This window comes from Fundulus heteroclitus, chromosome 18 (assembly GCF_011125445.2).
Source record: "Fundulus heteroclitus isolate FHET01 chromosome 18, MU-UCD_Fhet_4.1, whole genome shotgun sequence".
Taxonomy (NCBI): Eukaryota; Metazoa; Chordata; class Actinopteri; order Cyprinodontiformes; family Fundulidae; genus Fundulus; species Fundulus heteroclitus.
This window is the reverse complement of record NC_046378.1, coordinates 20,755,521-20,781,504: the sequence shown is the minus strand read 5'-3', so window position 1 is coordinate 20,781,504 and position 25,984 is coordinate 20,755,521. Positions and strand designations below refer to the sequence as shown.

Sequence of the window (25,984 nt, the reverse complement as noted above, 5' to 3'; positions counted from 1 at the left end):
CACATGATCGCCATGGGAAAAACATAGAAACAGATTAATTTTCCACCGCTTTCCTGCCTGGAGGCGCAACCACGGAGAACAACTGTTAGCGATAACAAAGAGTCGGCTCGCTTGGATCGCGGCTGTAAGTCGACCGAACATAACTTTCCACAGTATCCCGATGTCAATGAGAGTGTGTTCTAAACGTTTGAAACACATAGCAGCAAGTTAAAAGTACATTACATGCGCGAGTGGTTGTTAGCGCTAACGGTTAGCATGAGCCAGAGCCCGGCTGAGTGCAGCTTACCTTTGAACGAGTTACAGAGATAAAGAGATCGTCGGCTCGCTTGGATCGCGGCTGTAAGACCGAACATAACTTTCCACAGTATCCCGATGTCAATGAGAGTGTGTTCTAAACGTTTGAAACACATAGCAGCAAGTTAAAAGTACATTACATGCGCGAGTGGTTGTTAGCGCTAACGGTTAGCATGTGCTAACCCGTCTGAGCGCAGCTTACCTTTGAACGAGTTGCTGTATTCCCACTGTTTGCTGGCTTTATGATCTGCAGCTCCTACCGGCGCCAATACGGTAAATACAACTTAATTTTGCACTGGTCATTGTTCTGCTTAAATAATTAAAGCCGCGAGCGGCGTCGATCGGCCTTGCAGCCAAGCGCCTTCGCGCACCGCCCGCCGCCGGCGGGCGGTGCAACACATTTGCAACACATTTGCGTCGGATTGTTTACATTTTTACCATCTTATTAAAACTCACCCGTCCACGTATGATGGCGATTTCCTTGATGTACATAACCAGATGTGAACTGGTTGTGAGCCTCTAGATCCTTGTAAGCTCTCATTTCCTCAAGAGTGTGCAGAGGGTTTTCACCGAACACCAGGTAATGCACTATGTCGCCGTGCTCTACATTTGGCCAATCATCTGGATTACGGCTAAACAAGGCACCGTGGAGGGCATACGGGTCCATATGGTCGATCACGGAACATTTCCTCAGATATACGTCCTTATCTGGTCGCTCTAGCGTGCTGGCGTACTTATCCATTCGCGATACGATAATACGTGTAAGACAACTAGAGATAAGGAAGTGTGCCACCCAATATGGCGGACCGGAAGTTGGCCAGTGACGTCAGTGAAAACACCCTATTTGCCACGAGAAATGTAGGCAACAGTACACTCGACAATGAAGGGTAAAACGTCCAAGGAGAGTCTGCTTGGAGTCCATCTCCACAGTATGCAGACAGTACGCCCGAGTATGTGAGAGCCTTTAGGCAGCCCGCGCCTGGAGTACGCGCTAGCAACAATAAACCTAGTAAGAAACAGGGCAGTTTAGTCCAACTACTGTGTCCTCCCGACAGATACGGATAGAGAGCTGTGTACGTGAAGGGACGGAGTGATATTACGGGGAAGAATATTTAGTGCACCCTTATAATCCGGTGCGCCTTACGTGTGGACAAAGACGCACGTTAATTCACTGTGCGCCTTATATTCCGGTGCGCCTTATGGTCTGAGAAATACGGTGTTAGGTAAATTCACTTCACTTTTTAAGGCACTTTACAAGACAAATATAATTCCATCCAAGGAATATTAAATCAAATCAGTCCAATCCAGTCATATAGAAAGATTCAAGCTGTTACATACAGTTCATTACGTGCAGGCTTTTGTAATAAACGGCTGAAATGAATCCCAACACCGACTGGCTTCATCGCTGTGAGAACAATAATTAATGTACAGAAAAGGGGGTTTTGTCACTTTTTTGTTAGTTCTTCTAATTATTTTGTTGTTTGTGGTTCATGGTTTGTTTTCATTGTTTTGTTACCTCCAAGCAGCTAATACTTTACATTATAAAACGTAGGTGAGAGAATATGTTCAGTTAAGATGAAAACAGATATACAAAAATATATAATATATATCCTGTGGTATAATTCATGCTACTTAAAATTAAGAATTTTTAATCGTTTTCCATACAACAAAAAATTGCCATGAAGTGTCAAGTGATGCAAAAATAATCAACTTGCTTAAAAACAAGAATCTACGGCATTATAAAGAGCAAGGAAGTCAGCAGGCAGGCCAGGGAGAAAGTTGTGGAGAAGATTAAAGCAGAGTTAAGTCACAAAGCAATAACCTGAGCTTTGAACATCCTTAAAAGCTCTGTTCAATCCTCTAAAAATAGAGTGTGTGCAACTGCAAATTTACACCTGCACTGACGGGCCAGGCTGGAAGAACATTATTCAGACCCCAGAGGCCCACGGTGACTCTGGAAGAGCTGCAAATGTTAACAGCTCAGGTGGGAGAATCTGTTCAAAGGAAAACTATCAGTCCTGCGCACTAAAGACGGGGTCTTCAGATGTTAGAAGGAAGCCACGTCCAGTGTTCCAGTTTGTCTTAAGCCATGCATGTGACAGAGCAGCCATGGGGAAAAAAGGTGGTCAGATAAGAACAGGCAAAGCACCACGTGTGGCAGAAAACTGACCCTGCTCGTCACCATTAACACACAGTCCTTATGGTGAAAAGTTGAAGGTGGCTGTATCATACCGCCGCGATTCTTATTTTTCTCAACAGGGGTCAGGAAAGCTGGTCCGACTTGATGGGAAATACAAGGAAAAAAAGATTTAGATGTTACAAAAGACGTGACTGTACAGATGTATAAAGTTTAACAGGAAACAGCCCTAAACATCGATTCTCAAACTTAAAAAAAAAAAAAAAGCCTATCACTTCAATAAAAGGCAGTTTCTTTCTATACAACAGAATAAAACAGGATTTGACATTTACACTTTGTAATACCATGTCATAAAACAAAACGAATAAAAAAATTCTTATCCACTGACGTTGCATTATTGGTTGAAGGTCGAATGAAGTTTGAAGTTGGAAAGATTTCTCCAGGATCAGAGTCCCAACTGGGATCGTTGTTTTTTCTGACAAAGCCTGACCTCAAAATCCGATATGGCTGCCTTGCAGGTTACAGGCTACTTAGTGATTGTCATAGTTTAAAAAAAAAAATCACTTTTTGCACTTATGACAATAAGTCTGTTATTCTTTCACACTCACACTGTACTATGCAACTTCAACCTTATTAGCTTATCTTACTCACAGTAGCAAATATAACATCCATTTAAGTTAGCAAATGGAATTGCTTTTGAACCTCCTAACTGGTACATAGTGAAGGTAGGTTTTATTCTTTCCTGGGTGCAAGTTCTGCTGTCGTAGGTAAATGAAAAACTGCATAAGTTGGGCAAAACTTTCAGTCTGTAGACCTACAAAGCTGGTAGAGACTCATGGCTGTAACTGAAGTAAAAGCTGAATCTACAAATTCAATTGAGCAAGGGTCGATTGTTTTTTAATTTTTTTTATTTGTACTTTTAAAAATGTGATCACATAAAATCCATATACCAATGCATACAGGTTTTTAGTTCTAATGGGAGGAATAAAAAAAAATAACTCTTACAAGGGGCTGTATGCTTTGAACTGCATAGTTACTCGAGAGCAAGACCCAAAACTAAACGTTTTATTGTTATGAGATATTCTGTGATGACAAATTATTATCTGTACATAATTTAGTCTCATTAATAACCCTAAATCATTCGCAAAGTGTAAGACAAAAAACGCTTTTCCTCTTCCTTTTTTTTTGTTTTTTTTTTACTGTGGAAAAAATAAATAAAATTTGGCTATGTATAATCACCAGGAGGACACTCTGAGTGTGCGATAAAGAGCTGTGACAATCCACTTACTGCGCTCTGTAATCTGTTTAACCATTTAGCGAGGTGTTAAGGGAAAATGCAAACACACACGAGAGAGGAGGAACACAGCAGACACCCTGCAGGCTGCAGCGGCACACAGGAGAGTTTGACTCCTGAACCGGGTTGCATATTTGGAGCATTGTGTGCGCGTTTTGTGTGTTTTTTTTCTTCTTCTTTTTTTTTTTTTTGAGACCTGCTTTAGGCACCAAGAGAAGCCAGGCCTGGAGCGTGATGACAGAGACCAGACCTGGCCAAATAGGAGCCCCCCTACCACCCCACCCACCCACCCCCAACAATCCAATTAGCCTCTTCCTCTCTTTTATATTCCCCTCTCCTGTCCGTCCGCTCCTCTCCGTCCTCTTTCTGCAGCCGAGTCTCAGCCGGTGCTGTCGAAGTCGCTGGCCGCTCCGCATTTCACGGATCAGAAAAGGATGCAGGCAGGATTATAAGCAGCAGTTTACGAGCTGCAAACGTGAGCGGCCAGCTCCGATTAAGGAGGGTTATGTAAATGGGAATTTAACAAAATGTGCTTTGCTTTGTTTATTTTTCTCGAAATGCTTGGCAGGTTTTGTTTGGAGTGGTGTTGAACCTACAAAAGGAGAGGCAAATTGTTAGTGTTTCGTTTTCTCCAGGCTCCTGTGCATATTCACCTACACCATGGGGGAAGCGAGGGTGCTAGCTGAAGTCTTTTTAAAAGCACATTATAGAAAGCAGTATTCTTTTTTTTTTTTTTATCTAGTTGGAGAAAAGAGAAAGAAAAGGAAGCAGAGAGGCGAGCAGAGAATAGCTTTCTCTGTGCACTTGACCTGTGCTGCTCAGAGACAGAAATACAGCTCTGCAGATATTGCCTAATGGCATTGATCATTACAAGAATACCCCTCTCAGACTGGGTAAACAGCTTTTCAGACGTACAGTTAAGTACCATGACTCAGTGGTGGAAGTAAATATTGCCTGAGAGGCGCATATAACAATCGTCCTCAGTGGAGGCTTGAAATCGACTGCCACTTTTGAGAGTATTTTCTTTTACGACGAAATGAGCCGAAACAAAACAGACCGTGGTGTATTTAGCAGTCACACAACTGGGGTTTTAATGTTAGCTTGTGCTGACAGAGGGATGGGAGCGCTTATTAGCGTCACTGATAGAGTTTGGCAGTTGTACGCGGGTCTGATTGAGCTAGGAGCAGAAGGAAGGTATTGAAGCCTCTCTCCTCTCCTCTCCCCTCCATTCCTGCCCATTTAGCCTGCCACTTTTTTTTTTTTTTTTCTTAGAAGAAGAAGAAGTTTAGATCTCTCGGCCAATGTTTAATTCATTTGTACTAATGTCTTGCTCAGTCTTACTCTCATGTGTGCTGTCTTGCTCCTACGGCCAGCGAGCCCTGGTGGTTGTCTAATGGAGGTATTCTACTTTACCTCTTAGTCATCCCCCCCCCCCCCCACACACACACACACACACACACACACCTGTGTTTTTCTTCTTCTTTTTTTTTTTTTTTTTTTACCTTACACGTTATTGAGGCAAACACTATTTTTGAGGCAAACACTATTCTTATAGCTGGGGTTTATGGTAAAAAAAGGTCTTTTAGTTGTTGTTTTTTTTCCCATTCATTTTTAAAATACATCTTAATACAGTCTTGAAAAAAAGAAAGTACGCCCTGTGTTAATTTTAGGGTTTTAGCTAAACTAATCTGGTTGTTATTGGCTCTAAAATGAAATACATTTTTTCTGAAGCAGTAAACTAAAGAGCTACCTAAAAGTGAAACTTGTTAGATTCTGAGTACATGTAAAACCCTAGTATTTTAAAGGTTTGTGCTTTTTATCGTCACAATACGTTTACTAGTATGTGAAGCTCTTTTTTCTTTATATGTATTCTGTTAGGGACAGGTGAGAAAACATTAAAAAATTATCTGTTGTCCAGTAGTGGATAACTCCCATGGCAGTACAAGCAGTTGAGTTCACAACAGGAATCTATTGATAAATAACTCAGTAGGCATGATTGGGGTATTCCTTTCTTTATTTGCTTTATAGTATGGAACAGATCAATCAGTATAAAACGATACAGCACAACATGAAGCCATAAACCTGCCTTGCCTTACAATGCGATATAACACAACATCATACAATGCAGCACAATATGAAAAACTTTGATTCATCAAGCAATGAATCATAGTTTTTCCTGGCAAAAACTGAAATGTGTACAACTTGCGAAATTTTGGGGTCACCAAAAATGTAATGTTTTTCCCAGAAAGCTCACATTTTATTGATCAAATTAGTTGCAAAGTTAATAGAAAATATAGTTAAGACATTGACAAGGTTTGAAATAATGATTTGTATTTGAAATAATAGTTTTGTCTTTGCTTGGTCAAAGAGTCCTCCATTCGCAGCAATTACAGTCTTGAGGACTTTTGGCGTTCCAGCTGTCATTTTTTGAGGCCCTGTGCTTCCTGAAGCACCTCCCATAGGTTGGATTGGCTTGATGGGCATTTCTTATGCACCATACAGTCGAGCTGCTCCCACAGCGATCTGGTGAGTGTCCTGGCCACTCCATTATAGACAGAATACCACAGCAACAATGTCTAGAATGTAGTTCTCATCAATTTAATATTATTTTAATAGAATCTTATTTTGATTTTTATTAAAAATACAATGACTTTTCTAATTGACCACAAACTTTTGAGTGGTAGTGTATGTTACACTCTTGAAAAATATATAACAGTAAACTTTTTTTATGTCTATTAAAACCAAATTTTTGGAAGCAATGTTGTGGCTTATCCTAAAGTACTTGCTCGGTTTTGATTATCAGGTGGCACTTTTGTAATATTAATCCCAATTTGTAAATTTTTGTAAATATTTCTAATTTAGAATTGAGGAGTTTGTTGGTATAATATTTACCTCAATAACTTATTTCTCAGTAATGAAATGCGATGTGAAAAAAATAATGGGGAGTCTTTTTTTTTTTTTTTTTTTTTTAAGGGTTGGACAGAAACATCTGCATAAGTAGAACTCTTCTAATAAGCGAGAGGTATTTCAACATCTCACTAAAGTGCGTCATCGCAGTAATCGTGTAAACAAATCGAAAACTGATCAAAATCATTGTTACGTTCTTGTTCTTTCTCAGGCGAAATTGAGACGTTTGTCCCTTTTGTCTGTGCGTGTGTAGCTATTAGGTCCCATTTCATTCACAGATGATGACTAATAACGTGGATCGCTGCCAGTTCGAGGCCAAACATATGCGCTGGGAAACTGGCATTCAGACCATGTTTACGCTTCCCGTTTGGAAACATTGTGTTTATGGGCTCTCATCAGATCATTTATTTTGCTTCTCATCTTTTGATCTAAATCAAAAGATATTTTTTGGGGAGAGGGGTGGGGGGGATCTCACTGTAATCCAGCCTTTTTGTTCAATTTTTCCATCCGTTTTCCTGTAACTCTGCCTCTTTCTGTGCCCGGCTCTGACGACACGGAAACTATGGACGGCGTGTTTAAATATCGTGGGCACTGCAATCTAATCAACGGTGCAAAAAAAAAAAAAAACCCAAGAGAAAAACTTTGCTCCCTCTGTGTACGCACACACTGATCGAGACCGAGGGAAATCCGTCAGGGACCGAGCTCTGCCTGGAAAATGCTTTAGGGGGAAATGGAGGAGAATAAGACAGAGTAGCAAATCATCTCGTTAAGTTTTCAAACAGATATTAATCAGATTGAATAATGCAGTTGGACACGATGTTATGGCACGCTCACTTTGGCAGGTATACGTAATTGTTGTATACAGCGTGTGTGTTAGAGAGAAGTTTATATGAGGTCATACAGGTTGGAGTCTCTTATGCAGCAGAAAGAAAATGGGTGTAATAGATAAGAGGTGATAATAGCTGACGGATTTTTATCCCAACTGTATATGGGGGTTTTAAAGATTTTTTTTAAAAAGTGTTATTGTACAAATCTTTGTGTACGTAATGCAAAGATGTGGAGTTTAACAAATTGGTCTAGCTTGCAGCAATTTGGCATAATGAAATAGTTGAGAAAATATCATTACAAGCCTCTATTTGAATCTCGCATAGACTTATTCAGAGCGGAAAAACTCTGACGTTAAGGAGTTATTTTTTTTTTTTTTTTTACAGAAATTTTAAAAAGGACATAATATTTTTTGGCTACTTTCTACTTTACTTTATTTATAAAGTTGTTGAAGGTGCCTAAGAACTTTTTTATTACTTATCATCCTTGTTTCACTGCTATATAAATATGATATGACACAGAGATCATTTTCTTTCTTCCACTCATCAACGTGGGAAAGTCAAGAAAACAAACCATTAATTTGAGGCGGATGTGTGTTGAGATAAACTGTTTCATAACTCCTGTTGATGTCGATAAATAGTTCGAAACAGCTGGACGAGGTTTGCTTTGGGGGGGGGGGGGGCTCGGCTCCAAAGACTTCTGCCAGAGACCTACAGAAATTAATCTCTAAGTCATAACGGTCATTACGCGTCAACTATGTCCATTTAATTAACAGGCATGGCAGCATATAGCCTTTTTTTGATTTACCTTAAGAATCGCGATTCATATTTACTACGATTGAGAAAAGATATCAAATGTCCCAAAATAGATTTTATTTTGGGACATTGTTAAGGGCTTTGTTAAGGGCAAAAATTTGTACTCATTTTGTTTTTTTTTGTTTTTTTTACTGAATGCCCGGAAAGACCGAGCTTGACGTGAGCTTCACAGTGTGCAAGGTGTGCAAAATGAAGATTAGGCACCGCAGGTTCACATTACCAGGCTGGAGTTAAAGGACACTGAGCAGAGTCAGTCACCCACAGCAGACAAAAGCAGAGTGTTTGCTTCACCAAGCTGTTTGCAAACTCACACTGGGGGGGGAAACCCCCCCCCAAAAGGATAGGTCTATCTATCGCCTGCTTTATCTGCAAATATTTACAGCCTTTCAGTGTGGCGGAGAACGAGGGGTTCATCTGCATGTTGCAGACAGTGAAGCCGAGGTACACCATACCATCATTTTTAGTCTCTGAAAGGAAATAAATCACACTGTGGCCCCAAAAATCAGAATCGAATTGTGAGATAGTAAAAAAAAAATTCCCTCTCCTAAAAAGCACCCAACGGCCACTGTTGGGGTATGGTTGTGGATTTTTGCTCCGTAGGACTGGTTTCTCCTCCAGTAGCTCGTATTAAAACATTGTTAAAGTTTCAAAGCACCAGGAGATTTGACTCAACAAGAAAACTTTAGAAAAGTTTTTTTTTTTTGGTCCTTCAGCAGAATGGCGATCCAAAACATTGGTTCCCCAGATACAAAATGAACCTTCATGGTCATTGCAATCCCTTAGAAGAGAGCAGAAGGATGAAAGCCAGGTCTCTGGATGATCTGGAGAAATTGGACAAGGAGAGATTGTGAAAGATCGCTCTCTCTGAATGACCAAAAATTGGGAATGGTAAGAGGAGAGGAGAAGGCGCTTTCCCATTGGTATTAAGAGGTGATTAATAAGTGTTGATATTGGGTTTTCCAATCAGTTTGGCGCAGGTGATTTATTAAATAAGAATTTCTTATCACTGTTGTTTTTTGTTTTTTACTTTCTGAACGAATGTGCTCACATAAAAGCTAAGATGTTCTTAGTGTGAGATTATTCCACCTCAGTAAGTGATGGATTTATTGTCTTTACACATCTTTGCTAGAGGTGCCAAATGAGTGTGGAAGGCACTCAATAATCAGCTGAAACAGGATCCTAGCAGACTTTAAGCTAGATTTTCTGCGTTTGAGAATTTTTAAAACTCTGCCTTAACACCCTGACGCACACGCACGTACATACAAAACCACACAGACCTTTGTGTAGAGTTCATTAGAGTTACATTCATGCATTTAGAGTGGAGTATCTAGTTAACCACTTTGCGGTTTTAAGTATCTTTGTGTGGATTTTATCCTTGCAGTGTTCGTTTGTCAGTTTGCGTTAGCGTGGGAACCGGGCTCGCTTCCCTTTCTGCCTTTTCCTCGAAGTCTGCAGCCAAACAGAAGAGCGCAAAAGAGACGCATGTACGCACAGAGCGCGATGCTCCAGACAGCTCTCCCTCCAGGCCAGGCTGCAAAGTGCTCGGGGCGATGTTGTTTTGTTTTCTGACAGACAGACAGAAAGAGTGGCAGACTTACCCAGGCCAGCGATTACGCCAGTTTTGACACCACAGATATAGAAGGGGAGGAAAAAAAAAAAAAAAGAAGTGAGAAAGGCAACAGTAGAAAAAAGCGTGTGGACGATATGAATAACAAAGTCTGCGGCGTGTCTCGACGGACCCTGATAACCTGCAGACCGGAGCCCCAGTTCCTGTGACAGGCCGGCCCTTTGTGGGCCCCTTTATCCCCGCCCCGTACTCTTGTAAGGTAGAGCCGGGATAATCGCACCTAATCTAATTAAGGCTAAAGAGGGCCATGACTGAGGCTGGCCAAGAGCAGACTGGGCACCCGAGCAAATGCGGCTCGCGGGCGAAATCCCGTTTGCATCAGAAAAATAAGGTTGTCATATTGATTATGCAGATGAGGGACTAACGGGGACTAACTGGCTCACGGGCCAGCCGGTTACCGCTGACACAGGCTAAAAGACGCGGAGAGGGATACAGAAAGAGGAAGAGATCGGCTTAGCACAGGTTTAGCTCTGACGCTCTGTGCGTGTAGCACTTCTGGGTGTGCTGCAGCGCTGTCCCTGCAGCCACCCTCTGTCATAAAGCAAATAGGCTGACGGCGAAAGCCGAGAAAGTTCAGCAGAAGATTCAGGCGGCTTGTTTAAGGCGGTGAAGATTACAGAAGGTATCAGGAGCTCTAAAAAAACCCGCACAGCGTCACGACGCTCAGCGTTACGAGTGCTTATTGTAATAAAATGCGTGACACGCTGCAACCCTGTGTTTGTTTGCGTCCACGTTGTTTGTATCCGGCTATTTATAACTTTACTTTCAGGTGTTTGTGTGTGTTATGCACCGAGGATGCTGCCAGCAGCTGCCAGATTGCCATTTCCCCGTCTGCCCCCATAGAAAGACCTGGGTATTCTCCGACTGAGGGTGTGATGTACAATTGAAGGGCTGGATTGAAAGTGATTACCTTGTTAACTCCTGGCACCCACCGGCAGCTTGAAATAGCCCTGATCACCAGGGCCTGATTTGCAAATGAATTACCCCCATCGCCCGGTCCTCCCCTCCCATCCCCTCTGCCTTACTCCCTCTCTTGTGTTCTTTTTCTCCTCTTTTTTTTTTTTGTGCGTGTGTGTGTGTGTGTCCCTTCGTTGCCAAGATCATCTTTTTATATTGTGCCATGACAGATGCTGTGCCGGGCTGCCATTGTTTCCCATCAGTTTTTTTTTTTTTTCTCAATGGCTGCGAGGAGAGCCAAAAGATTTCCACATGTGATTTATTTTTTTTTCTTCTTCTTCTTCTTCTTTAAAGACTGGCCTCCCGACTGCTGTGGTACAGCACTGTGCTTCATTCTTTGTGCACCAGTACTGCAATCTACACGGGTTCTGGAGCAGGGAGAAATGTGGAGTGTCATTGTCTGGATCTCCATAGTGGAGAGGTATTTCTTTGATTAGGACTGGTTGTAATTGGGAGCTATGAAAAGGCTGAGCGCTATTGAGGAAAAAACCACAGGGAAATTGATTGCTCTCTCTCTGTTCCCATTTTGCTTTTTTTTTTTTTTTCCCTTCCAGGCTCCAACTCCTCCTCAATTTGAAACAGTCAAATTAGATCAAAGTTTCTCTAAATCTGGTTTCTATCTCACGGTTACCGTCACATTACAGAACGTGTACAAGGACTTGCAAAAGTTTTCACAAAACTTTTCCACATATTGTATCATAGCTTTCACGCATTTCTGCTTTTTTTTATTATTAGACTTTTTATACACACACTGATGCCTAAATGTCATGTGTGTTTCAAACTTTTTTTATGAATTCTGAAAAGTGTAGCGCGCAAAATTTTGCACTACCCTTTTTTGTATTTTGTTTGTCGATAAAATGCTCCTGGGATTGTGGACTGCAGAGAAGATGGAGACGGTCCTCTGTTGTACTTTATTTATCACCAGCTGGAAAAACTGCATCAGATGATTATGTTTTAGGTGCAGATGCATGTTTGTTGTATTGCCTCGTTTGGTTGTGTTGCAGCAAATGCGACGTACACAGGTTACGTGGTTCACCACGGTTTGAATCCAACGTTGCCCCACACTGCAGCTGACGCATTCGGCCTTGAAACCAATTCCATCTCTGTTTTTTCCAAATCACAACTACTGTGTCTCTGGTTTCCTACTCCTCATTTGGGCTCTAATGCTACGCTCTGTGCTACATAATAAGAGCATGCACTTTGCAAGTACCTGTTGCAAGAGTTCACTTCTCCCTGCTGTAATTAAAATTATTGAGCTCATTTGAATTTATCGTGCGATTAAATAAAATCTAGCATATTGTCGCAGGCTTAGTTGTTATCTTGGACCTCTTGGCTACGTCTTTGAATAATGCTCCTTTTCCCTGTGCAGTCAGTTTAGGTGGGCGGTCATGCGTCGGTAAGTTTTACATTTTAAGATTATTACACACATGCCACACTTTTCAGATTTTTTTTTTCTGAAAGAACAAAGTTCGGTCAAAAAAACTTCCATTAAAATACAGTAAAGTATATGGATGCATTGTGATGTAAAAACGAAAAATGTCAAAACGTTCTACTGGTCTGAGTGCTATATTAAAGATAAAGATGATTAGTCCTCCACTGAGAGACTGGCCGGTTAAAAGGGTTTCCAAGCTTAAAAGACGTTGTATTGTAGACAAGGAGACGTCACTTTTATTTATTGTGGTTTGTTTTTTAGTTTGCGGCTTGGTCAATTGTTAGATTTATTCCCGGCCGATTTAGAGATCAGGGAATAGTTTAGACAAGTAATATTACAAATTTCAAAATACCAAATTATTTTAACGAGTCACCTCATAACCTCCTATGTTTTTTGGTCATCTGTAGAAAAGTTTAGACTCTTGGGGCATAATATGCAGGGATAGTTAAACATATGGCAGGTTCTAATTTGCTTACAAACTAAAAAGAAAGCTAATTTAGTTCAGCTCGGGGGCAATTTATGCTGCTGACTGTTCCTCCTGAGCATATAGGAGTCAAAGTAAATCTAATTTCTCTTATTTTACAGATTGCAGATATCAGTCCTACATGAGCAGTTGTGGGTGTGTTTGTGTACTTGTACTTGGAGTTGAGGGAGAACATTTTTTGGTCATTTTACTAGTAAAGTGAGGATTTTGTTTTGTCTTCACTGTTTTCTGGGCTAGGGATTAAGTTTAGGACTAAGATGCCAATTAGGTTTAGGTTAGGGTTAGGCCACAGAAAGGGTTGAGAATGAATGGAAGTCAAGGCAAGGACCTCAGTAAGTATTCAAACCAGGGTTGTGTGTGTGTGTTTCAGAGAGCAGAAGGAGCAACATAAATCAGCTTCTTTCGTTCCTATTCTTCCTCTCTCGACTTTTTTATTGACTGCACTTCACCCTCCCTTCGAGTAACTTAAAGTGCTGAATTTGTTAGCTCCCTTTTTAATGGACTGCCTCTGTCTACCATTTTGGGATTATGCTAAAGTACCCTCAACTCTCTCTCACACACACACACACACACTCTCTGTGAAGTGTGTGTGTGCGCATGTGGGACTACACAGAGAGCAAGGAACGATAAGTCTGTGTTTTGTTCCCTCTCGCGTGTGCTGTATAGAAGAGTGACAGCTCCTGACTTACCTCCACATTATCCCTTCCTGTCAGTCTGTGAGTGTGTGTCCCGCTAACTTCCTCTCAGCTTTATAAAACCCTGAGAGGTAGCTCTGATAGCACATACAAGAATACAATTTCAATTTCAATTGGCAGCTCTGTTAAAAAGGGCCTATGGAGATGGCAATCAGGCCTGAGGGAAAGCTGCGCCCCCTTATTATCGCATGTGTGTGTGTGTGTGTGTCCTTCAGTTGCACAATATCAAGCTTTTGCCTTCTAATAGTTAAACAGGCAGATGTCACTGATGCAGACTGTGTATTAGTGGATTGTGTGTCCTTTCGGAGTGTTTGTGTGTGTGTGTGTGTGTGTCCCCCATCACATTGACTCTTTAATAAATACGCCTGCCATTCTTACCAGCAGTCAGACAACATATGAATGCTCAATGACACGCTTGACAAGGCATGCAACTGCGGCAAATGGGATGCACACACTCGCTCATTCTCGTTCTCTCGCTGACAGACACGCATGCACTCTGACTCTTATGTATGATGTCTCTTTTATAGCGTTGCCATGTCCCATCTTCCTTGGCTGCTCCTCTCAGGTCCTCCTCTCACCATCACTCACCGATATCAGGATGAGAGGCTGCTGAAAGGCAGGTTGTGTTTTTGCACCCCAGGCAGACCAAGAGGCAAAGAAGGGTGTACTTTAACAACAACATTGTAAAAAAATGTAATTAGGTCATGTATTTAAGTTATTTGGTCAGCGACTGTTTAATCTCAGTTAAGTACTGATCCCTTTAAATATAATACAGTTGTTAAATAACATTGACTCACATTTGTTCTGTTAAAAAACATGTCTTTACCTGTAGTGTTAATAAGAGAAGTGGCTTTCCTGACTACCTTTTTTTTTTTCTTTTTTGGTGCTGAAATGTAGAGCTGCACAATATATGGAACCGTAATCGTCATCGCAATATTGATGCGTTCAACGCCACAGTCACAAACTAGTTTGGTTGCAAAATTTGATAGAATTTGCATTCCAGTAAACTTTTTGATAAACATTTCACGGCCTTCGATGAACACGCTTGATGTATATTTTTAGTAGTCAAGATGCTAAAGCTCACAAAGAGGTGGGGAATGCTGTAATGTAGCGGTTCACAAACTTTTTTTTAGCCATGCACCCCCTTCTGTGTCCCAACCGTGTTGATGCACCCCCAATCTTAAAAAAACAAAACAAAACAAAAAAAATGCAACAAGCTTTTTATAGCCATGTTAAAGGTGTCATGTTTAATCACGCTCAAATGACCAGAACACACAACAAAAGAAAATGTGCAGTTGCAATTACAATAACACAACCATTATAACAATGGAAATATGGAAATAAAATTAGAACATAATGTGAATTAAATTGCAATAAAGTTATGCACAACATCCACAACAGGACCCTGAGGATTTTCAGGTGCATCGGTGGTTCAGCCTGGAGCCAGAGAAAGAAAGAGACGCTCAGATCGGTCAAACCTCCGCAACCTGAACGTCTCTGAAGCAGAGAACATCCAGGTGGATTCATGGACTGACATCTGTTGTTCTACCTGTGCTTGTTCTCACTTTGTTTATTTCATGTACCAGCTTCTAAATAAAGCTGCTATTAATCCGAGAAATGAAAAGTTATTTTCTGATTATTCCCACCAGCAGCAGCGGTGTGGGGAATGATATGCGCATCACTGCTTGTCGCCGGTTCAGAGTCACGGCACCATGGGCAGCGCAGTTTGTAGGTGCTGCGTGATCGATGGAGAGACCGTGTCACTCAGTTTAAAAAATAAAACTTTGGGCCCAAATAAAAATTTCTCTCTACTGACGTAAACAACATAAAGTGAGGAGAGAGATCTCCTGGATCTGTGGCAATTCTCTCGTCTGTTGCCTCCGATTCCTCTCTCTCTCTTGGTTCCTCTCCTCCTTCACCACTAACTTTGACCTTAGATGTCTCACCTGCATGACAGTTTCCCTAGTTTCAGCCAATTGAACATATTTGCAAGAACGAATGAAGTAGAGGCCACAAGCTAGGTGTGCATAAACAGCACCATGCGTGGGAAAAAACTTCCTCTATATTTCATCTTAAAATGAAGCGTAGAAGAAGATTTCTTCAAAATACATTTTTACTTATTCAATTTATAGTTTTCCATTTTCATTTTTACAAAGGAAATGTTTATTTACACATCTTTATGGTGTAGGGAAAAACACTGTCAGACCGCCATGACATTTTTCATCTCGCGCACCCCCAGGTGTGGGCGCACCACACTTTGGGGATCCCTGCTGTAATGAATGAATAGGGTCTGGAAAAATTACTATTACAACCTCCTGCCGAGGACTTAAAAAGTCTAATTTTACTGTTTCAATTTCTTACAAATTGGTTAAATTCTTCTGAATCACCGTCCTCTTGTAAAAACCATGCTATCAAATGTTGCGTCTGAACCTTCATGCTCTGTACAGATTTTTTTTTCCTTACCTACTGACTGCGTAGAGGCTCCCTCTACTGACCACCGGACCAGCGAGAGCGAATATTCACACAAGAGTACCGCAAATCCCAGAAATTTCCCCAGCATACACAAGGCGGGCGGTAAATGTAAAGCTGCTGCTGCTGCTTGAACAAGCTGAAAGAAGATTGATTTTTATCTTTCTTACCTGTTTTCTGTACATCTGATCTCCTACCATTGGTAAGGACACTGACAGGTACGAAACCGGACGTATTTACTTTAACCAGATGTAGTTGCTATATCTTTATATGATCGGCCTTTATGAGATACACTCACTAGACACTTTATTAAGTACATTTTGCTAGTAAGGGGTTGGACATTCTTCTGCCCTAAGATCTGCCTTAATTCTCATTACATTTGTTCATCAAGGTGTCTGCTACATCTCAGAGATTTTGCTCTGTACTGACTTGATATCAAGATCCACGATGCAAATATTTCACTGCACCGCATCCAAAAGGGGCCGTGTTGGATTGAGATCTGGTTGCTGTAGGCTGGGGCATTTTAGCAATGCTCATTTGGAGCAAAGGTGCTCACAGTTTGGCAAGGAAATATCCCCCACATCATTACGCCACTACCCAGACCTGTGACACAAGACTGGATGCTTTCATGTTGTTTACACCCATTTCTGAGGCTACCATATGAATGGTGGGACTTATAAGACTATTCTTGCAATATGTTGGATCTGTGTGATTTTTGTTTTGTTTTTAGCTGAGAGGAGTATCGCCCAATTTTGTCTTACTTTTGCTTTAAGGTTTAACATGATTGGCATTCAGATATTCATCATCCCTTGGCCGAAACAAGAGGTTATTTGATTTACTGACGAATTTCTCCCGTCTTGGACTGTCAGCAAGGCTTTTTCGTCCACACCACTGCTGCTCATTGGATATCTTCTTTTTCCTCCCAAATTTGCCTTTTAAACCCAAAATATTTCTTTGTGCATGAAAACCTCAGTAGATCTCCAGTTTCTGAAACATTAAGACCAGCCTGTTTGGCAACAACAACCCTACCAGAATCGTCTTTCTTTCCTGCTTGAACTCAAGCATGTCATCTTCCTCACATCTAAATGCCTGAATGCATAGAGGGTCCTGCCGTGTGATTTGTCGTTTCTGACTCATACAAAATATGAGAGAAATATGAGCAATATGGTCATGACAGCATATTTTTATTGGGAGGGTTAAAAATGACGGCAGTGCTTTGACGTTTGTTAGCAGTTATAGCTATTCTCTGACCACAGATTATAACAAAATAAAGTATGAGCCATTAGAGAAACACCTGTGTTTGTTTTACTGCTTTCATAATAGACATCTCTTTTATTATTCGAGGAATAAAAATAATATTTTTGTGGCTCTAGTCACCTTTATTTGACAGCTGCCCAACAGGAAATGGGAGAAGAGAGACGGGTAATGACATGCGGCAAAGGTCTCCGGGTCGGAACTCGATCCTGTAAAAATCGTGCCAGGGACCGAAGCATCCGTACACGTGTTGCGTTTTTCTGAACCTGCACCACTCCTCTGCCCAATGAAAAGAATCTACATTCTAACTTTAATTAGAAACTTTTCTTGTCAACGGAGGACAGTCGTTTTCTGTAGGAAGTTTTGGTTTTGCACTGCATGGTCAGAAAGATGAGCAGTGGGCAGTGAAAGGGTTAAAGCTTTTGCTTGCAGGACAGCAGGTCTGGGAGGTAATGCATGGCTGATGAGTGCCGGGCTAATGGGCAGCTCTGTTAGGTGGAAATCAAATGACTGCCTCTGCATTTTAAGTCCCTCTGTCGCCTCCATTGACTGACTGAAGATATTCATCTCTGCTGTGTCAAGGGGCCGGGGAAGAAAAAGAGAGAGGCTAAGGGAAAGAAAAGGAAGGGCATCTTAGAGGAACCTGAAGACCTAATGCAATTATTAGAAACTTGACCACAAATGACAACTCATCTAGTGCCGGCGCTGTAATTAATTGTCTGCTAGCAGGAGCGCAGGGGCTCACGAGAGGGTGAGGGGGAGAGAGAAGGAGAAGAAAAGGAGCGACGGGCTTGTGATTGGAAGAGGACAAAATGTCAGGAGGGGAGAGATAGAGGAGAAGAGATGAGGTAAGATGAGGCAACAGCTTAAAAATCGTCATTACGGAGCAAGAGAAGAAAAAAAAGGGGGTTTGGACACTGGAAAATAGAACATGCATGGTGACTGATGGAGGCAGGAAGAATGTGGAGAAGAGACGGCAAGTAGAAAAAGTATGGGAGTAGAGGCGATGAGCTAGAGTAAGAAGTAGCAGAGTGCAGACAGTGTGATGGATCCAGCGACCATGTTAAATTGGTCAGTATTGACCTTGCCAAGGCTCACTTTAACACTCACTCTTGTTTGTTCAGTTTAACTTAATTGACCACGGATAACTAATTACCGCTTACTGGAACAGCAGTACATTACTCTCTGTCTCTGTCCTCGCTTGCTCATTCGCCATTTTCTGTCAGCCTCCACGTTGGGGTGACTTGAAAGTCTGTCCAAGCGTAAAGAAGAGCAGGAAGGGAACGCGAAACTGGTATCTAAAAGTTGATCATTCAAATTTCTCATCTCTAAGGTCTCTGCCAGGCAGAGCTGTAATGGCTGATCATGCCCAACATGAGTTATAAAACTTTTCTAAATGGAAGTGCACAAACATGCAAAAAGTGAATTTATTGTGAATTCATAGCCAAGCAGCTGCTTTCAAGCCTTAAATCCCTAAGTGCAATGCAAAGCATCTGATTCAGTGGTGTACGGTATGCCTCCAGTGGACTCTCGAGCAGTGGAGACATGTTTTGTTATTTAATGAATCTTGACTATCTGGCAATCTAGTGCTTGGCTACGGGTTCGGGAGTTGCCAGGAGAACAACACCTGCCTGTCTGGACTGAATCAAATGTAAAGTTTGGTGCAGAGGGATTAGGGTGTGTTAGTGCTGTTTTCAGACCAACCCAACTTCTAAGACATTTTGGACAATTTCATGTTCCTAACTTTGTGGGAACAGTTTGGGGATGGTCGATTAGTGTTTATCCATGCTCAAAGCAAGGTCCGTATAGACACAGATTAGAATTTTAATGTGGAAGAACTTGACTAGTCTGCGCAGAGTCCCAATTTCAACCACACAGAACAACTTTGAAATGACTTAGAGAGGAGTTTGCGAGCAAAACTTTCTCATCTAACATCAGTGTCTGACCTCAGAACTGCACTTCTCAAAGAAAGGTCAAGGATTCCCAGAAACACAATCATATTGTGGAAAGCCTTTAAAGAAGAATTAAAGATGGATATTGTAGCTTAATTAACCCTGCAGCTTAATTTGAGGATTGTCACTCAATTTCATGTTTGTTAAGGCGGACCAAGGAGTTCTTTTAGAAACATGTATGCGACAAGTGACATCAAAGTAAACCCCAGAAAGACAAGGGGCCAAGTTATTACTGTGTAACTCCAACTTTTTCTTTTTTATTGGCTGACTGGTGTATTAGAAACCTAAAACAATATCTGCCAATAAATTACAACATTTTGACCTGGCAAGATTACTTTATAGAAGATTAAAAAAGATCACCTAAACCAGGGGTTTTCAAATTCATTGAATGTGAGCCTCCCCTTGGAATAGGTAAAGATAACCACGCCCCCCCCCCCCCCCCCCAACCAAAAACCTACCACACAGGTCCCTGCAGTAAATGCATCTTTATTTTGTGTTCCTGGAATGCTGTGTTTCAAAAACAACTGATAGTCCAACACATGTTTTTTTTATTGTATTTCTTTTAACAAAGTACATTCATAAAATAGGCCTATTCATAAAATATACATCCAAATATTTCCATCTTACATGCTAATTTTATTGAAACATCACGGACAGAGGGCTTAGTTTTAAAATTGAAATTCATTAACAATTGTTTTCAACAGCAGACAAACTGAGCTAAACAGATGCCAATGTCAAACTGAACTCACGTCAACAGGAGACATTAACTGAAATAATATTAAAAAAAGATAACCTGAATTTAACAGACGTCAACATATTCCATGTTCCAATCTACTTTTTAGGCTAGTTATACACAATTTAGACCTATTGCTATTTTATTAGTTGTTATCTCTTATCTGATGTATTTCTGATGTTTGTCACTTTGTTTTACCTCGTGTAAAAGTGCTCTTTAAATAATAATAACATTCATGATGATTATGATCAGAATAAACTTTTGCATCATCTACCAGAAGCTGGAAAGAAAAGAGACAAAAACATTTTGTCTCTTTTTCACACCTCACTTAGTAATATTTTAGTCTAAATACTTTAGCCTAAATATTTTAGGCTGAAATATTACACTTTTTATTTGTTTTTCTTCAATCCCTCTGTGATGTTTAGGAATTTCTGCCAAAGGCTGCAACATTTTGATTTAATTCATCTGAATGCAGTAGTTGCAAGCCATACTCTGATTGGATGGAAAAAAAACTGTCTGTGATTGGCTGAAACAGCCGAGCGAGCGCACAGCTGGTGTTGAGCGTGGAATGAGCAGGTGCGCGTGAGCAAAGTAGCGTGCGAGCAGAGATGGAGCTCACCGCGAGGACAGTGGGTTGAGAAGAGTTTTTCAGACCGTGCCAGACCGGTTTTGAGCGTTGAGAGTTGTTTCACTGCGCGCTCAAACAGAAGGCACGAATATCGCTGCATAGTTTCACAGAGTTGAGCGGCAGCGCTGTCTTCTTCTCTGTCTTCTCGCGCCTCCCCTGTGACTCTTTAGCGCCCCGCAGGGGAGGCTCGCCTCACCTATTGAAAACCCCTGACCTAAAGCAAGTTAAATTCTTTAGAAAAACCTGGATCAAAACAATAACAATGAACTGGTCTATTGTACCACGGTTTGACTAATCTTGCTGGCAAGCCGAATTCTCACGGTATTTGTGCGTTTACAAACACACAAGAATCCATCTTGTACCGCGTCAGTTTCAACCGCTTGTGACAGAATCAAAAATGGTTCAGGCCAATCATGTTGCAATAGTATGGTTTAAGGCAGGACCTGCCGGTGCAATGAAACCAAGACCTGATGAGCTCACAGCCCAAACCAACACAAACATGGCAGCACTGCTGCTATGACATGTTTTGTTTTTTTTTTTTTAGAATCCACAATTTCATCTATGAAAGAACAGCAAGAAGTGCCTTAACCAGCTTAACTTGTTGTTTCTCACAGTGTCTGCTGCTTTCATTTTCATTTGATACCGTGATTGGCTAAAACCAACCGTTGGTAGGCGGGCACCAGGTGTCGCTTCACCCAATCAGCTCGGAGAGTTCTGCTGAATGTCCCTTCTTTCCCCAAACGGATCCAATGGAAGAGGTCCCAGATTGATAATGTGCAGAACGTAGAGTGCTACACATCAACAATCTGGCTGGTCAGTTTACCGTTTTACGCGGTATCTAAAGATAGTGGTTCTTAGAGAAGTTACTAAATCGGTTTATATAAAAAGTTATAATATTATTACCATAATGGAATTTGAACCTGATTTTTACTATATGAAAACGATGATGTTCATAATGTAGCATTCCTTAAATTGTATGATAGCAGGCTAAAATACTTGCAGAGCCTCCCCTCCCCCCTCTGTTGCATATCACAGGGTGGCCTGCTTCACCTGTGTCCTTCCATGTCTGCGCTCTGTCTCCCTCACCATGACTCCTCTCTCCATCCCTCCCTCCCTCCCTCCCCTTCTCCTCCTGTGTGCCGGCGCTGTAATGTGTTCCTGCGGTTGTAGCGAGCAGGCCATAGATGTCTCTGAGGCCTTGTGCTACACCACCATTACTATCTGGCCTGCCTCCACTACAAATTGGACGAACAGGCACTGACACATTTTCAATATTATTACATTAAACCAAGTGGATTTTGATTGATAACCTAATATTGGCCTAATGCAAAACATCAATCACTGCGAGTATATTAATTATTTAATATTGTGGCGTAATTCAGAAATCGATGCTGCCTCTGTGTTGAAGACGTAGCGTGCTGAGGGAGGGAGGAGAGAGGGATGGGAGAAAAGGGAAAACTGCCTCCCAGAAGGCCTAAGCAGATTATATGATGTTTCGAAAAGAGAAATGAGGATGTAAAATGGGCTGATAGTGTGTGTGTGTGTGTGTGTGTGGACAGAACGGTCCCCTTGGCTCTGCTAAGGACACCGCTGGATAGCCCTGCTCTTGATGAAGTCAGAATAGAAGATAAAAGAACGGGACATTAATTGTATGTGAAGAGCTAAATAATGTCGAATAAAAAAAAAAATAGCAAGAGAAGAAAATATGTCATCCTAAAAATGAGAGTGAGACGAGAGATTAAAGGGGGAGGGGGGTGGAGGAGGAGGAGGAGGAGGGATGGAGCGCTGTGTCTCCCCAGTGTTGGATTGTTTCTCGCTAATTGCGCTTCATTAGCGGATTACACACACTGTCACCACAGTAACAAATGTCTTGCTGTCTGGTTGCTGGGCGCCCGTCATGTATAATGAATGTGGCGGGGTGTTTGTCAGAATGTAATGTAATTACAGCTAGATGAAGTTTGCCTTAAGTGGTCGACTTCTTGCGGTTTGTCTTGACGGAGCGCAGAGCAAAACAAAACAAACCTCCATTCTCTTCTCTTCTTGTTAGGTTTTTTTTTTTTTTTACATATATACACATCTGCCTCCCGTTCTGTCTTCTCCTTCAGGACATAATTTAGAAAAGTTGATGGCATGTATGTTTGTGGTCATGGCGTGCTTGGGACAACGTCCTGTAGGATGGATGGATGGACGGGGAGGCAGAGGGAGTCGGCTAGATTAGACGGTATGTAATTTTAGAGATGGTGTAGATTTACACAGTGATGCTGCCAGCTGCATTAGCAACTGAAGCCTGTCGATAAGCCTTCCTCCCTCTCGGCGCAGACACACACGGCACCGTAACGCGCCTCAGCCTGGGTGGAGTTGTCAGTAATGGAGGCCAGAGTTGGACGGGGGAGGGGGGGGGGGGGGGGGGGGGGGGGGGGGGTTGGGGGGGGGATCGGAGACGTGGGGTTTCGGGTGGTGGTGGGGTGTTGCTGTTTGTGTTCTCTTGATCTTTTGATTTGCACTGCTGCAAATTTGAAATGTGCCAAAATTGCATCTATTATTCACTGCCAATTTGCTCTATTTTAAACAGAGCACCCCCACCAACCCTTTCCTTGAGTTGGCGGTCTGCTCTCGCTACCCTGATAATCATACACATTTTTTTTTATTATTCTGACCATTATTAATACATAGATAAAAAGCTCCCAGCTCTTTCTTTGTAGTTGGAAATCATCTCAACTGCCAGTAGGGTGACGACAGTATTCGTTATCATCTGTCTGGATTAGAGGCTAAAAGCATTGAAATGCATTTCTGTCTCAGAGGTTTGTTATTAGGATAAATCTGTGTGGTTACTTTCCTTTTGATTGACCAAAACTTCTCTATTTTCTGATTTTCCTCAATATGACGCTTGCTGACTGCATCAGTTTAATATTTCAGACAAATAATATTTGCAATACTAAGTGGATGATGTATGCAGATTTTTTTGTTTTTTGGTTGCCCAGGTGCACCTAACATTTCCTATGCCCTTTCTCATATAAATACTAGTTGTTGTTTTTTTTTTGTTTTTTTGTCTGCACAACATGCAGAAAGCACTAACACTGCCTTGGTCTTGGTCCACAACCATGCACAGACACGCACTCACACCAGAGCAATTTGGAGAGACCAATTGACCTAACAGCCATGTTTTTGGACTCTGGGGGGAAGCCAGAAGAGCCGAAGAGAATCCACAGAGAGAACATGCAAACTCCATGCAGAACCAAGGACCTTCTTGCTGCAAGGCTACCAACAGCGCCACTGTGCAGCCACGCAATGCAACTTGTTGCCAGTTATTTTGGAGTCCAGTTAAAGCATTTAAAAAATTAAATTAAAATGAAATAGACAATTTAGTGGTAATAATTTTTTGGACGCTATATTTTTTTGCTTTTCGGCTATGGGTTTCGAAGATGTTTTTGAATTATATCCTTGAATTTTTTCCAAATACGCTGTTATTATGAATTTGCTGAATTGTTATAATATGCAACCCAAATCAACTATGTTAAAATAAATCACATCATGGACCATTATAGTCTCGTTATTTTTATAGTAATATAATAGTAATATTGTCTTTATTGTCACTGAAACATACATTACAATGAAATTTGCTTTCTGCATTTAACCCATCCCCTTGGGGAGCAGTGGGCTGCCATGTGCGGCGCCCGTGGAGCAATCTGGGGTTAAGGGTCTTGCTCAGGGACCCAGAGTGCCGGCACTGGGGATTGAACTGGGTACTTGCATCCTTCTCTGAGTGCAAGCGCGCTGCTCTTAACCACTCGGCCACGAACCCCCCCCCCCCCCCTTTTTTTTGAGATAAAACATAGAAAAACTTACTCCTAAGAATATTGGAAGAAAGTTGCTTTTATTGAATAAATCTTTATGTCTGCACTTTATTTAAGGTGGGGTGTGTGTTTCTGTGTTTCAGGGATGCTGGGAGTATTAAGGACAAATTAGAACATCTGGTAAGTTGCATTTAACACACACACAAACACGCATCCTTGTTTTACATACTTACTGAGGACCCTGCCTTGTCTTTCATTGACTTCCTTGCATTTTCAAGCCTTTCTATGGCCTTACCCTGACCCTATCCCTAAACCTAACCACTACCAGTATATACCCAACCCCAACCCTAGCCTAAACCTAATTGACACCTTAGTGCTAAACCTAAACCCTAGCCATTGAGGACCAAAAAAAAAGTCCTCATTTTACATCAAAGTCCTCACTTTACTAGTAAAATTAGCAAAAAATGTTCTCACCCACTTACAAGTATAAGTACAAACACACACACACACACACACACGGTCACACTTCTGTACTTTGATATCAACATCCCTAATGAAATGGCTGCATTTGGGCGAATACCCATCACTGACAGTCAGGGAGGGAGTGACAGACCACACGCTTACATTAAGAATATTGCCTTTGGTCCTGCTTTCATTATACCATTTAATGTATTGTTAAAGCACAAACTCTACTTGGTTGGACTATTTTTTTTATTTATTTAAAGGACAGTGTGTCACACACACACACACACCCCGGCTTCTTCCTTCTGTAGTGCTGGTCCTGCCTGCATGGTGGCTTTCCTCAGTCTCTGCCTGTCCATGAATCGAGGACCTGCTGGTTCTCGTCTCCTGGGACGTGCCTGAAAGTTTAATCACCAACGTTTCCAGGTTTCCTCTTGCTGCTTGCTTTAATACAGGGTCAGAGTTCCATGCAACAAAGTGAGAAGGTCTTTTTTTCCTCTTTTTGGGTGGGAAGAAACCGAGGTTCGATGCGGCCCGTATTCCAGGGGATGAATTATAGACAGGGGTCATAGAGGGTCCCGCCTCTCTGTGGATGTCACATGCCCTCCCTCCCTTGCCTCCTTGCATACTAAACCTCAGCTCCCAGCACCTTACACAAATGACCCGCGCCCCACCACGCGCTACGCAAATGACCTCGAATGTGCCACACAAATGACCGACCCCGGATTTCAAACCCTTCTCTGTAGTTCTCCAGGTTGAAATCAGTTCCTTTTATAAAACTATTTTCAGCTGAACTGGACCTGAGTGGTCTTTAAAGTTCAGTGCCACGCAAAAATTGTTGTATATCTTGAATTTTAAAAGATTTAGTCACATGGCAGCACAAAATATGCTTTTTCTTTTGAATTTATTTAGCTGACCAACTCAAAGCACTGAATAATTGTGAGGTCAGAGGTATTTAAAACCTAAGCTGTAATTTTCCATCAACACCCTGAAAATGTGTGTTTGCAATCATGCCCAATGTTTTCTGCCATGTTTTACATGTATGCCTGAGCTTTGGCTCCCTAGAGCTAAAGCAGTGGATCTTAAAGAAGATAGTTAAGAACTTCTTAATATAATACCATTTAGTAGGAGATTTAACCACCTTATTGTTTGATCCACCCACCCCCACTAATGAGTATTATTTAAGCCTCCATTAAGCCTATCATATCTTTAAATTGGAAAATTA

The 25,984-nt window shown here is 41.6% G+C and overlaps 1 protein-coding gene across 2 annotated transcripts in view; it reads left to right on the top strand.

Moving 5' to 3' along the window:
- Positions 1–25,984, top strand: part of rsrc1 (arginine/serine-rich coiled-coil 1) — a 191,902-nt gene that overhangs the window by 48,468 nt on the left and 117,450 nt on the right. For both annotated transcript variants that reach the window (XM_036149829.1, XM_036149830.1), the window contains exon 5: positions 24,441–24,477. In XM_036149829.1, coding sequence (XP_036005722.1) covers positions 24,441–24,477 — 37 coding nt within the window. The remainder of the gene's footprint in view (positions 1–24,440; positions 24,478–25,984) is intronic.